We start from the raw sequence: 13,379 nt of genomic DNA, 5'->3' as shown, positions 1-13,379 counted from the left end.
TGGTTCTTATGCCCCTCTTTAGCTCTGCCAAGATGTTCAGCAGATAATCTATTTACTGTCTATTCACACATAACTTTTTCCAAAGGCCCGATGCCTAGTCCTTATTGGACCAACACAGGCCAACTGACTAGATACATGGTTCTCATGTCCTTTTTTTTTTAGCTCTACCAGGATGTTCAGAAGATAATCATTTTACTGTTTGCTTACACATAACTTTCTGCACAGGCCACATAATGATAACTCTTCCTCATAGTGTTGCTGATGAAGAACAAGTAATTGTGATTAGTGGTAACAAAAACAAAACGAAAGTCCACACTATGGTTTACCAAAGAGAACTTTATTTTATTGCTGTCACATAATGCATATCTTTATGTAACATAAGAAAGAAGGACAATCTGAGTCCCCACCATTGCTCCATGAGAACTTCAGTAAAGTGGAAATCCAACCACTATTGTTCCCAGAGAACTTCTCTAAATAAAATGGAAGTCCAGTGCAAGAACAAATGATGGCCTGAGAACCCATCATTGTTCCTTGAGAACTTCTCTAAATAAAATGGAAGTCCAGTTCAAGAAAGAAGGACAGCCTGAGACCCCACCATTGTTCCCAAATAACTTTTCTAAATAAAATGGAAGTCCACTGGAAAAATGAAGGACAGTCTGAGAATCCACCATTGTTCCTAGAGAACTTCTCTAAATAAAATGGAAGTCCAGTGGAAGAAAGAAGGACAGTCTGAGAATCCACCATTGTTCCTAGAGAACTTCTCTAAATAAAATGTAAGTCCAGTGGAAGAACGAAGGACAGTCTGAGACCCTACCATTGTTCCTAGAGAACATCAGAAATTAAAATGGCAATCCAACCAACACTTTTGGCATTTTTGGCAGACTGGAGAAAGTGAAAGCCTTTGTCGGGTTATGGTTATCTGTATAACTTTTGGGGAAATTTCTATGACTTTTCATTCCAGCAACAGCTGTAATCAGGACTTATAGTTTCTCAAGTGGGGACATATACAACCATTAACCACTTAAGGACCAGCCTCGTTTTGGATTTTAGGTGTTTACATGTTTAAAACAGGTTTTTCTGCTAGAAAATTACTTAGAACCCCCAAACATTATATATGGTTTTTCTTCTAACACCCTAGAGAATACAATGGCGGTCATTGCAATACTTTTTTTTGCACCGTATTTGCGCAGCGGTCTTATAAGCGCACTTTTTTTGGAAAAAATTCACTTTTTTGAATAAAAAAATAAAACAACAGTAAAGTTATCCCAATTTTTTTTTATATTGTGAAATATAATGTTACGCCAAGTAAATTGATAGCCAACATGTCATGCTTGAAAATTGCGCCCGCTCGTGGAATGGCGTCAAACTTTTACCCTCAAAAATCTCCATAGGCGACGTTTAAAAAATTCTACAGGTTGCATATTTTGCGCTACAGAGGAGGTCTAGGGCTAGAATTATTGCTCTCGCTCTACCGGTCGCTGTGATACCTCACATGTGTGGTTTGACCACCGTTTTCATATGCGGGCGCTACTCGCGTATGTGTTCGCTTCTGCGCGCGAGCTCGTCGGGACAGGGGGGTTTTAAAAATTTTTTTTTTTAATTTTTATTATTTATTTTAAAATATTTTATTTATTTTTACACTGTTTAAAAAAAAAAAAAATTGTGTCACTTTTATTCCTATTACAAGGGATGTAAACATCCCTTGTAATAGAAAAAAGCATGGCAGGACCTCTTAAATATGAGATCTGGGGTCAAAAAGACCTCAGATCTCATATTTACACTAAAATGCTATAAAAAAAAAAAAAAAAAAAGTCATTTAGAAAAATGACATTTGAAAAAATATGCCTTTAAGAGGCGTGGACGGAAGTGACGTTTTGACGTCGCTTCCACCCAGCAGTATCTTGGAGACGAGTGAGCGCCATCTTGGCCTCACTTGTCTCCAGACACACCAGGCAGAAGGACGCGATCGCCTCCGCCGCTACCGACGGCTCCGGTAAGCGGCGGAGGGCACCGGATCGCGGCGGGAGGGGGGGGGGCTCTCTCCCGCCACCGATAAAAGTGATCTCACGGCGAATCCGCCGCAGGGACCACTTTTATCTGAAAGCCGGCCGCCGCACGAAACCGGGGATACCGGGGTTATGGCAGCTAGCTGCTGCCATAACAATGATATCCCCGTTCAAACTTAGGACGTATATAGTCATGCGGCGGTCGGGAAGTGGTTAAAATCTTATCAAACTCTACTATATAATAAACAGTTCCATAGATACCTGTGTACTTGTTGGAGATCCCCCTCAATTCTTGTCTGCATTACACAAAGGAAGATGAGGAGAAACCTCAGAACGGAGAAGGGAAAATAATAAGTGTAAAGCAACATGAACAATATGAAGATGAACAAAAAATGTTAAAACAAAAAATGAATTTATTGTAAGCAATAAAATAAAAAAAAATCCATATGGGTTGGCTAATCCTTTCAGAATGCCTCACCTTTATCATATGATTGTTCTACGGACATATACTGTAGATTCAGCCTATGTACTTTGACCATCAGTTTCTCAGTGGTCTCCTGTGCTGTGTATTCTCTGGTGGAGAATTAGAGTCACTTTCTGCGCAAAACATTTGCCACATTCTGAACAGGAAAATGGCTTTTCGCCAGTGTGAATTCTCATGTGCTTATCACGGTTTCCTTTGCTAGGGAAGCATTTGCCGCACTCAGAACAGGAGAAGGGCTTCTCGCCGGTGTGGACTATCAGGTGTGTTTTTAGTTGTGATTTCTGGATGAAAGACTTTCCGCACTCAGAACAGGAGAAGGGCTTTTCCCCGGTGTGGATTCTCTGGTGTTGAACGATTTTCCAACTGTCTTTAAAGGACTTCTTGCAACATGAAAAAGGTGGTTCTCCGGTGTGAATTCTTTGGTGTGCAACCAGATCACGATTTCTTTTGAATGATTTTTCACAGTCAGGGCAAGGGAAGGTCTCCTTACTGGTGTGACCCTTCTGATGGACGTGGACTACAGATTTCTTCTTAAATGACTCGCCACACTCAGAACATGGCAATGGAGCCTTATTTTCATGAAGCTCCACATGCTGATCAAGGCAGTGGCCTTGGGTGGTGTGTGTTCTCTGGTGGAGAATTAGTGTCACTTTCTGCGCAAAACTGTTGCCGCATTTGGGACAGGAAAACGGCTTCTCACCAGTGTGCATTCTCATGTGGTTTTCACGGCTCCCTTTACTGGAGAAGCCCTTTCCACACTCGGAACAGGGAAAGGGCTTCTCGCCGGTGTGGACTCTCTGGTGTTGAATGAGATTTGATTTCTTTATGAAGGACTTCTCACACTCAGAACAGGAAAAACGTTTTCCACTGATGTGAGTGCTTTGATTTCCAACCAGGTTATGATTTTTTATGCTTGATTTTTCACAATCCTGAAAAGGATCTTGAGAAGATTCCTCGGAATTAGAAGGATCTGGTGGTTTCTCTGCACTGTGAATACTTGGTTGGCCATTTGAGATGATGGTATGTGTTTTATTTTTGGACTTCTCAGAATTAAACTGATCTTTTGATCTTACCATATGATTAAGTCTGTGATGTATATTTTGAGTAGCAATCCTTTCTCCTGGGGAATATTCTGTCATGCCATTATCGTCTTGGTTATAATGTTCAGATAAAATAAGACATCCTTCTGGGGTATTCCAGCTATTGGTTCCTCCTGTGGAAATTTTTTCGTCTTTTTAATAAATAGCACAATTTTGTATTTGATAGTTATGCATGTTGGTCTAATAGTCAACTGTTCCCCAAACAGAAGTCAGATAAGATGTATAATGCAACCTTATACTACAGTGCACTGGGGGAGGTTCACATACACTCAGTACTATGCTATGTTGAGGAAAAAAAATGGACCCTCCTTCACCTCATTTGTTGGGAACATGACATTATATTGAGGAATGGAGATGGGCCTTATATATGGTGTACAGTATCTCCTCCTCATTTGTTGGGAACATGACATTATATTGAGGAATGGAGATGGACCTTTCATATGGTGTACAGTATCTCCAGTGCATGAAATTTGATATAGATACACTGGATATTTTTTCATCATATCACAACAAGTCAATTTTATTCTTTCAACAAACAGCACACCCTGCCTAAAATTTTGTTTGACGGTTTGCAGATTTTTTTATCAGTTTTTGGTTTTGCATACCTGAACTTGATAAAAATAAAATTGAAATGTGAAAGAGTTCTCATTAAAAAAAAAAAGCAAAGTGTTGTGTTTTCTGTACATAATACCTACCTGTGCTGACATCTAGAGAAGATTCCTCCTTGGTCATTGTCACCATCAATTCACCTTCATTTATAGACAGCTGATCATCTATCTCATACATTTCTTCTTCCTCTTTAACCTCAATTTTTAAACCCAACACTTTTTCTACCTAAAATTACAAAATGATTATGAGCACTAGAAGAATGTAATCTAATACAGTGTAGAGACAAGTTTGAATCTGACATCCTTGGTCCCACCTACCTGATGGTGAGGGATGGTGTGACCTTCCTGTGTGGAGACCCCGGAATACAGAGGGCGGGGACATCTCTCTGGTGGGTTCTCATTACTGGATCCATCTATAGGAAACACACACACTGACTGAATACATTGTTTCTATGTGTTTATCAGATGATGGGGGATCTAGGTGGACCCTCCGTACTGCTCTCTCCTTTACAATAAAGTATCCTCTTACCCGGTGATGTGAGGGGCGGCTGATTGTCCATCATGACGTCCTTGTAGAGATCCTTGTGTCCTTCTAAATACTCCCACTCCTTCATCACATCATCCTCCTCCTCCTCTTCTTCTTCTTTTATCTCCTCTTTGATACCAACATTAAAATTGCTCCATCTTTCACTCTGAATATAAATGTAAAACAAAGTATTAATAATGCTTCTACTCTTCAATGTAGACATTTTGATGCCTTAAAAAAAAGATTATTAACCTTTTTAGTTTTTAAATAAAAAAGGTTATACTTACCTTCTCTTCTGGGGTCCCCCCGCTGATGCTATCCACTCCTCTTGTTCTCCATGTACCCCTGTAACAAGCAGCTTGCTCAGTTGGGCAGCGTGCATCCATAGACACACATGGCATGGCTCGACCCTGCTCCCTCTTCACAGGACTTGATTGACAGTAGGAAGAGCCAATGGTTCACACTGTTGTCCTGTAAATCCAGGAAAAGGGGAGAAGATCTGCTGAAGATGGGCACAGAGCTTGATCGAGAGAGCTCACGTAAGTGTTTAGGTGGGGGGGTTGGACTGGGGGGAGCTACTCTTGAAAGGTTTTTTTTTAATGAAGAAAATGCATTAAGGTAAGGAACCTTTGGCCTTTAGAACCACTTTTTTTATTTGTTTTTTTGAAAAAAAAAATGTATTAACAGGTTTTTCACATAAAAAGTTACAAACTTAGAAACGTCTTAAACATTCAGCACTACGTCTCATGCATACAGGTGTATGAGGTCATGTGTAGACAGGTACAGGTTTTATCTTCATCCTGTAGAACAGCTCAACCTCAGTCCTCAAGTACCCCCAACAGGCCATGTTTGCAGGTTTTCCTTTATCTTGCACAGGTGCTTTAAATCAGAGTCAATGGCTTGGTATTTTGGACAGCTATTTTATCTAAGAGAAATTCCCAAAACATGGCCTGTTGGGGGTACTTGAGGACAGGGATGAGAACCACTGCTGTAGAAGATGCTGTGCCATTATTACAGATGAAGTGGAGTCTATTGGGGGAAATGTCCGCTTGTGGACTCTGTCATTGTCTTAGAGAAGCCAGCTGTCTGATTGGGTGCTGCAACCTTTGGGGGCCTCGTGTAGCCATCTAGACCAGGAATCTGATGTACCACCCTGGAGTTTAGGCAGGCATGCTCCTCACAAATTTTCTTGCCAGTTACTTGCTAGTTATCCTGGTTGATTGTTAGAGGTCCAATGATTTCTCCCTAAGTTTGGCCTTGTTGCACTTTTCGCTTCTACCACTAGGTGGCCGGGTACTTGGTGGTATTAGATATGAGAAGGGCAACCCAAGGTCCGGTTATGGGTATATGGGGTATCTCAGCCAATGGGCAGGGGTTTTCTTGAATCCTTTGGCCTGCTGGGAAAACCTATTCGGGTGGAGTCAGGTGATCTCTGTTCTGTGCCACTTGGACGGCTGTCTGGGTGGACGTGTGTTGTGTGCCCCGGGCTGCTAGGCCAGAGATTGGACCTGTCCTGGGGGCGTCTGGCTGTTAGGCCGACTGAGGGCCTATCCAGAAGCAAGAGAGCAGCGCAGGGTTGGGATTGCGGCTTGCAGTCCAACCAGAAGTGACGGTTCTGCCGGACAGAGAACCTGTCATGGTAGGAGGTAGAAGGGAAGCTGTCACTACTAAGGGACCAACCACCTTATTACCAGAGACCACGGTGAGTAACTGAATCAAGTACCGGAGCAGAATTCTCACCAAAGGGGCACGATGGAGAATCGGGAAACTTCAGGAGGTGACCAAGTCAGGAACCCAGCCAGCGGAGTTGACGCTTGCAGAGCAGCCTTGTGTGACAAGCCAGGGACTGAGGGGGTGAAGCTTGAGAAGTATCTGGAGTGCCAAGCTAGGGACCCAGCAGAGAGGCGGGGGTGACACTTGAGGAAGATACCACCGTGAAGATTGGAGGAGCTCAGGGGATTTAGCGTCAGTGAATCGGTGGGTCTAGTGAGAGAGCGGGAGCTCACTGTGCTGAAGAACTACAAGGAGCAGTTGTAGTGAAGGTGAAAGAACTGTTACGTTTCTGTTAGGAACTGTTAAAGACTGTTGCCATAGGAGACAGCATTCCTGCACGTGCAGATGTGGTGCCTTGCTGGAGCCTTTCCCTGCATGGCTGTCCTCCTTTTGAAGTCTCAAAGTCTGCTAATTGAACTTGCAACTACTCAAGGGTGTCCTGGCCCTAACCCTCTCTCCCCCATAAAAGTTTGTAAGAGAAATAAATATCTCTTTTGCATCCAAGAAGTGTCTGGCGTCCAATAACTTTATCCATCTTGCACCCACTATGCCTCACAACCCATCATATACAGAAGGATGTCAGCTATCTCTGGCTCTGGAGGTTCTCATTAGACTGAAGGAGGCCGGAGACCTTGCTACACTTATATATAGGGTCTCCTGTGTCATTTAGATGCGCCTGGAGTGAGTGGTAGGTAAAAGGACAGAGGCCTTGAGGAAAATGCATAGCCTAGGTAAAGGTTCCTGGTGAGTAGGATCAGCTCAGGGGCAAGGCCTGTCTTACGGAAACATCCAGATATCTGAACCAGTACCGTAGGGCTGACCATGAAAGTGCTGCACTGGTATACCACAAACTCCAATGGAAGCTGCCCTCCGGTAATACAGGCACAAGTCTGGTGACACCATACAGATACTAATCGCTGTACTGCCTTATATAAAGCGCCTACTAAAACTCACTATTTACTACCGCTAACCTATATAATATATACTATATTACCCAAAGTATTGGGACGCCTGCCTTTACACGCACATGAACTTTAATGGCATCCCAGTCTTAGTCCGTAGGGTTCAATATTGAGTTGGCCCACCCTTTGCAGCTATAACAGCTTCAACTCTTCTGGGAAGGCCGTCCACAAGGTTTAGGAGTGTGTCTATGGGAATGTTTCACCATTATTCCAGAAGAGCATTTGTGAGGTCAGGACAGTCACATACCTCCACCCAAACTCGCTCATCCATGTCTTTATGGACCTTGCTCTGTGCACTAGTCCAAATAATTTGGTGGAGGGGGGATTATGGTGTGGGGTTGTTTTTCAGGGGTTGGACTTGGCCCCTTAGTTCCAGTGAAGGGAACTCTTAAAGCATCAGCATACCAAGACATTTTGGACAATTTCATGCTCCCAACTTTGTGGGAACAGTTTGGGGATGGCCCCTTCCTGTTCCAACATGACTGCGCACCAGTGCACAAAGCAAGGTCCATAAAGACATGGATCCCAGACCCAGAAGTGTCAGGTCACGTACCAGGTATGTGATCTGGCACAGAGCGGCTGCCCTGCCGCAGTATATCTGTGGTGGGCAGTCGGAACTGGTTGAGAACTATGGGTCCCGGTACAGCTGCCTATAGACATGAATGGATGTGTGTACATCTGTGTATGAGTTTACGCCAGTACTCATGTACAGCCTATAGGCATACTGTACTATCGGAATGCAAAAAAAGACAGCGTTCAGGGAGTCCCTCTATCTGTAAGGCCACTCAATGGATGGCTGTCCACAGCACCGGGTATCGTCTGCATATATGGAGCCTTATAGGAACCTTATAGGAACCTGACACACACAATGATATAGTCACCATCCAGACACATCCCTTGTCTGTTACTGGATAATGTCCCAGAATTCCCACCACCGCTCACCTCTCCCATCAGGAGCTCAATGATCTTCTGGGTGACTTCCAAAATCTTCTGTTCATTGTTTCTTTCTGGAACCAGTAAGGAACGTAGAGGAACCGTAATGGGGTTCTGTCCATCTCCCGATGTCTTCTTCACAACTATGTTATCCTGTGGAGAGAGATCAGCAATCACTATATACATTTCCCAACAAAAGAAGTTGCAACTTGTTGCCATCAACGTCCTTCTTTATTATGAATTGATCGATGGAATCTCAGTTTCAGAAGTAATGATATTTTATTTATTTATTAAAGTGTTACAAAACCCAGGACTCTGTATTCACTATATCTGGTCTCCCACAGTAGACAGAACATGGAGACGCAATAATTTTAGTAAATATAAATTGCTATACACCTTTTCTCATCAGCAGTATTTAGCAGTCTTGTGACTTCTACTAGTGTCTGGTTAAAGCGTGTAGGAGGAGTTTTCATTCTCTTCTGACTGTCCTCTGCCTGGGCAGTGCTGATTGGCTCTGTGCTAATCTCATCCACCCCCCCCCCCCAAAAAAAAAACTCTCCAGCAATACACACCAAACTGCGCATGTGTAGAGTGCCACCAACGCTCTGTTCTATCAGGAGATGGATTGGGGACAGTGGAAGAAGGGGAGGATCAGAGGAGACAGGATCAAACAGCCTTTTTACACAATACGAAGGATTAACCCCTTGGGTTCCACACTGAGTATAACCAGCATGTTTTACTGCATATACAGACTGACTTTACTGTTGTGGGTTTATTAACCTGCCGACCACCTAACTATAAGTCCTCATGCACACGGACGTTTTTACAGCTGCTTTTTTGAGCTTTTTTTGCAGCTTAAAAAGGCCTGTCTATGTTAGTCTATGGCTTCATGCCCACCTAGGCATTTTTGAGCTGCAAGTGGCATAGGCGTTTTTAAGCTGTAAAAAAAAACCAGGACCAGTGGGTTCTGAGAGACGTTTTTCAGCTGTAAAAACGCTCTAACGCTGAAAAACGCTGAAAAACGCTCAAAAACGTCATTCACCAACGTTTTTTAACGTTTTTGATCCATTGAAAATAAATAAATAAATAAATAAATGTGAAAAAAAAAAACGCTAAAAAACGCTAATGCGGAAAAACGCTCAAAAACGCTATTGCAAAAACGCTGAAAAAAGCTGAAAAAAGTTTAAAAAAACCACTGCAAAGATACTGGCGTTTTCATAACGTTATTTTAACAGCCTGTGTGCATGAGGGCTAAATATACGTTTATTAGTTTGACATTAAATACCGGGGTGATGGCTGCAGCTAAATGCCATAACCCTCCCGATATCTTTTTTTTTTCCTTCATTCGGTCGGCTTTCCCATAAAAGTGATCCCAGCAGCGCATTCACTGCGGGATCACTTTTATAAGCGGCGGGAGAGGTGACTGCCCCTCCCGCCACTTCCCGGGCTTGCCTAACCGATTGGCCAGCCCAGGAACCATCCGGCAACGGCTGTGTTTAACCACTTAAATACCGGGCACTACCCCCCCCTCCTGCCCTGCCCAATTTTCAGCTTTCAGAGCTGTCGCTTTTAAAGTGACAATTGCGCGGTCATACAACACTGTACCCAAACTACATTTTTATCATTTTGTTCGCCCAAATAGAGCTTTCTTTTGGTGGTATTTGATAACCTCTGCATTTTTTTTTTTAGCTAAACAATGGGCACTGACATGCGGCACTCATGGGCACTCATAGGTGGCACTGATGGGCACTGATTGGAACTGATAGGCGACACTGATGGGCACTGAAAGGCTGCACTGATGGGTACTTATGGGTGGCACTGATAGGTAGCACTGATGGACACTGATAGATAGCAGTGATGAGCACTGATGGCACTGATTGGCATCATGTCTGGGCACTGACTGGCATCCCTGGTGGTCTAGGGTGGCATACCTGGTGGCCATCCACGATCAGCATCCCTGGTGGTCCTGGCGGCATCTGCGGGGGGGTGGGGGAGGTGCGCTGATAATCAATCAGATCCACATCTCTCCATAAGGAGGACCTGTCATCCTGTATTGTTGTTGTAATGGATGTTTACATTCTTTGCAACAGCAATAAAAGTGATCAATTTTTTTTTAAAGGGACAATGTAAAAAAATATATTAAAATAAATTTTTTTTTAAATTTTGTTTTTTTAACCGGTTCCCGACTGGGTCTCGCAGATTTACTGCAGCAGAATGGTTCTCCTGGACGAAATCTCGTACATATACGGCTTTGCCCAGGAGAGCCACCAGAGGGTGTGCGAGCGCCGCGGGAGGCACGTCCGCGCGCCCGCTGCACAGCGGGGGACCCGGTGCGCGTGGGCGGCAGGCGCGAATGCGTGCACAAGACCCAGGATGGTGATCTGTGTGTGTAAACACACAAATCTCTGTGCTGTCAGAGGAGAGGAGACAGATCGTGAGTTCCTACAAAGTTAGTCCCATCTCCACACAGTTAGAACACAGTTAACCCCTTGACTGCCCCCCTAGTGTTAACCCCTTCCCTGCCAGTGACATTTATACAGTAATCAGTGCATATTTATAGCACTGATTGCTCTATAAATGTCACTGGTCCCAAAAATGTGTCAAAAGTCTCCGATCTGTCTGTCGCAATACTGCTAAAAATCGCAGATCATCGCCATTACTAGTAAAAAAAACAAAAAACGCCATAAATCGCTATAGACGCTATAACTTTTGCCCAAACCAATTAATATACACTTATTGAGATTTTTTTTTTTTACCAAAAATATGTAGAAGAATACATATTGGCCTAAACTGAGTAACAAATTTTCTTTAAAAAAAAAAAAAATAAAAATATGGGGGATATTTATTATAGCAAAATCTAAAAAAATATTGTTTTTTTTTTTTAAATTGTCGCTCTTTTCTTGTTTATAGTGCAGAAAATAAAACCCGCAGAGGTGATAAAATTCCACCAAAAGAAAGCTCTATTTGTGGGAAAAAAAGGACGTACATTTTGTTTGGGTACAACGTCACACGACCGCGCAATTGTCAGTTAGAGTGACGCAGTGCCAAATTGTAAAAAGTGCTCTGGTCAGGAAGTGGGTAAAATCCTCCGTGGCTGAAAAGGTTAACCTACCACCATGTGTTTGGAGTGTGGGAGGAAACCGGAGTACCCAAAGAAAACCAACACAGGCACATGCAATGCAGAACATGGAAAGTCCATGTGGGTAATGCCGTGGTCAGGATTTGAACCAACCACCCTAGTGCTGTGAGGCAGAGGTGCTTACCACTATACTACTGGGCTAACCAGGTTTGCCAGCAAACAGAAAACCCAAATTTCAAGAAAAGAAAATTCAGGAAAAAGAAAAATTCAGAAAAAGAAAGCACACCCTGACGATTTAGCAACTTTTCAGCAAATAAAAAGATCTTAAGAAACCATCCAGCGGTCAGCAACACAAATTCTGGAACATTTTGTCTTGTAACTTTTTGGAAACACAAAATAAAAAATTAAATTTCATCCAGTTGTCCAAAAAAGTTGTTTAGAGAAATGTTATAAATAAAAAAATAGTCACAAAAAAAAATGTCCAATGTCACTTTGCAGTGATTTATAAAAACTGCGCTCCCAGAATCCTCCTCACCTCCCCGGTCAGCAGGTAGATGATCTCCAGGGTGAGCCGTAATATCCTCTCCGTCAGGTTGGTGCAGTTTGCCTCCATCGCTCCCAAACTCTGTTCCATTCACTTCCTGCAACAATAGCACCCATCCCCCCCCCGTGCTCAGTGTCATGGGTAAAAGGAAAGCTCTACTGTGATTTGTTATTCTCGGCCATTTTGTTGTAGCCCAGCAGGTCTGAAGGAACAGGCTGTTCATCATGAAATACCACTCAAACCTGAGGACTTCTACTAATACCCTCCAAAAATTGCCAACAGCCAAAAACAGGATGGATGTCTCTAGGACATGTGACATGTTTAGTTGTATGCCAACATGTCCTCATATATGAGCTACAACAATATGGCTGCCCCCAGAAGCTCATCCTCATTGACTACCTACAGAAGCCATTCTCAAACTTTTTAACATGGAGAACCCGTGAAATAACTTCCCTGTCTCAGGGTCAGGGAACCCCTGCTATAAATTTTTGGATCTACAGTTCATGGTACATTAGGGTTGCCACCTCATCCCTTTAAACCCAAACACATAATAATTACACAGGTTCTGTGGCTGATTAAGGTGGTAATTAAACTCACTTGGTGTCTTATCTGCATTTAATTAGCTTCAGAACCCGTGTAATTCAAAGATGTTCGGGTTTAAAGTGATAAGGTGGCAACCCTACGGTACATTAGCATGATAATCACTAAGAAGAATGCTCCTCCTCACCTCCCCGGTCAGCAAGTAGATGATCTCCAGGGTGAGTCGTAATATCCTCTCCGTCAGGTTGGTGCATTTTGCCTCCATTGCTCCCAACTCTGTTCCATTCACTTCCTGCAACAATAGTGCCCATCCCCCCCAATGCTAAGCATCATGAATAAAAGGCAGGCTCCTTTGTGATTGCTTCTTTTCAGTTATTTTGTTGTAGCCCAGCAGACCTGAAAGAACACACTGTTCATAGTAAAATAATGCTCAACCCTGAGGACCTCTATTCATGAAATCCACCAAAAATTGCCATCTGATGGGGGCAGGATGAATTTCTAAAACGTGTGACATGTTCCTTTAGTTGTATGGCAACATGTCTTCATATATGATCTACAATAATATGGCTGCCCCCAGGAGCTTATCCTTATTGATAAGAATGGGCTCGGGCGTGTTTGGATCATACCCACCAGGAAGCCGGCATTGCACAGCGCTAATCATAGGCAGCGTGTGTATGTGAGGAAAAGATGATCCGCACTCCGGTGATTGCCCTTAAAAAGTGTAATATTTATTGACAAGCCACAGTGACCAAACGCAAATGAGAACAGTTGACGCGTTTCAGCCTATAAGGCCTTAGTCATAACCAGCGTGTGTATGTGCAGCT

At 43.2% G+C, this 13,379-nt stretch overlaps 1 protein-coding gene across 1 annotated transcript; it reads right to left on the bottom strand.

Moving 5' to 3' along the window:
• Nucleotides 1–348: 348 nt before the first annotated feature.
• On the bottom strand, nt 349–12,219 carry LOC141106594 (uncharacterized). The gene is made up of 6 exons (XM_073597505.1): nt 12,007–12,219; nt 8,402–8,545; nt 4,728–4,890; nt 4,517–4,611; nt 4,286–4,424; nt 349–3,703 (listed from the first exon to the last, which is right to left on the bottom strand). Exons 1-6 carry the CDS (start codon nt 12,103–12,105, stop codon nt 2,553–2,555), a joined length of 1,791 nt encoding a protein of 596 aa, XP_073453606.1. The 5' UTR covers nt 12,106–12,219; the 3' UTR covers nt 349–2,552.
• Nucleotides 12,220–13,379: the final 1,160 nt, after the last annotated feature.

Source organism: Aquarana catesbeiana, linkage group LG08 (assembly GCF_042186555.1).
Source record: "Aquarana catesbeiana isolate 2022-GZ linkage group LG08, ASM4218655v1, whole genome shotgun sequence".
Lineage (NCBI taxonomy): Eukaryota > Metazoa > Chordata > Amphibia > Anura > Ranidae > Aquarana > Aquarana catesbeiana.
This window is presented reverse-complemented; position numbering and strand designations above follow the sequence as displayed.

Coding starts and splice junctions, on each gene's coding strand:
- LOC141106594 (XM_073597505.1), bottom strand. CDS start 12,105: ATGGAACAGAGTTTGGGAGCGATGGAGGCAAACTGCACCAACCTGACG. Junction 8,546..12,006: donor TCTACCTGCTGACCGGGGAG/GTGAGGAGGATT, acceptor CTCTCTCCACAG/GATAACATAGTTGTGAAGAA. Junction 4,891..8,401: donor TTGAGCTCCTGATGGGAGAG/GTGAGCGGTGGT, acceptor ATTTATATTCAG/AGTGAAAGATGGAGCAATTT.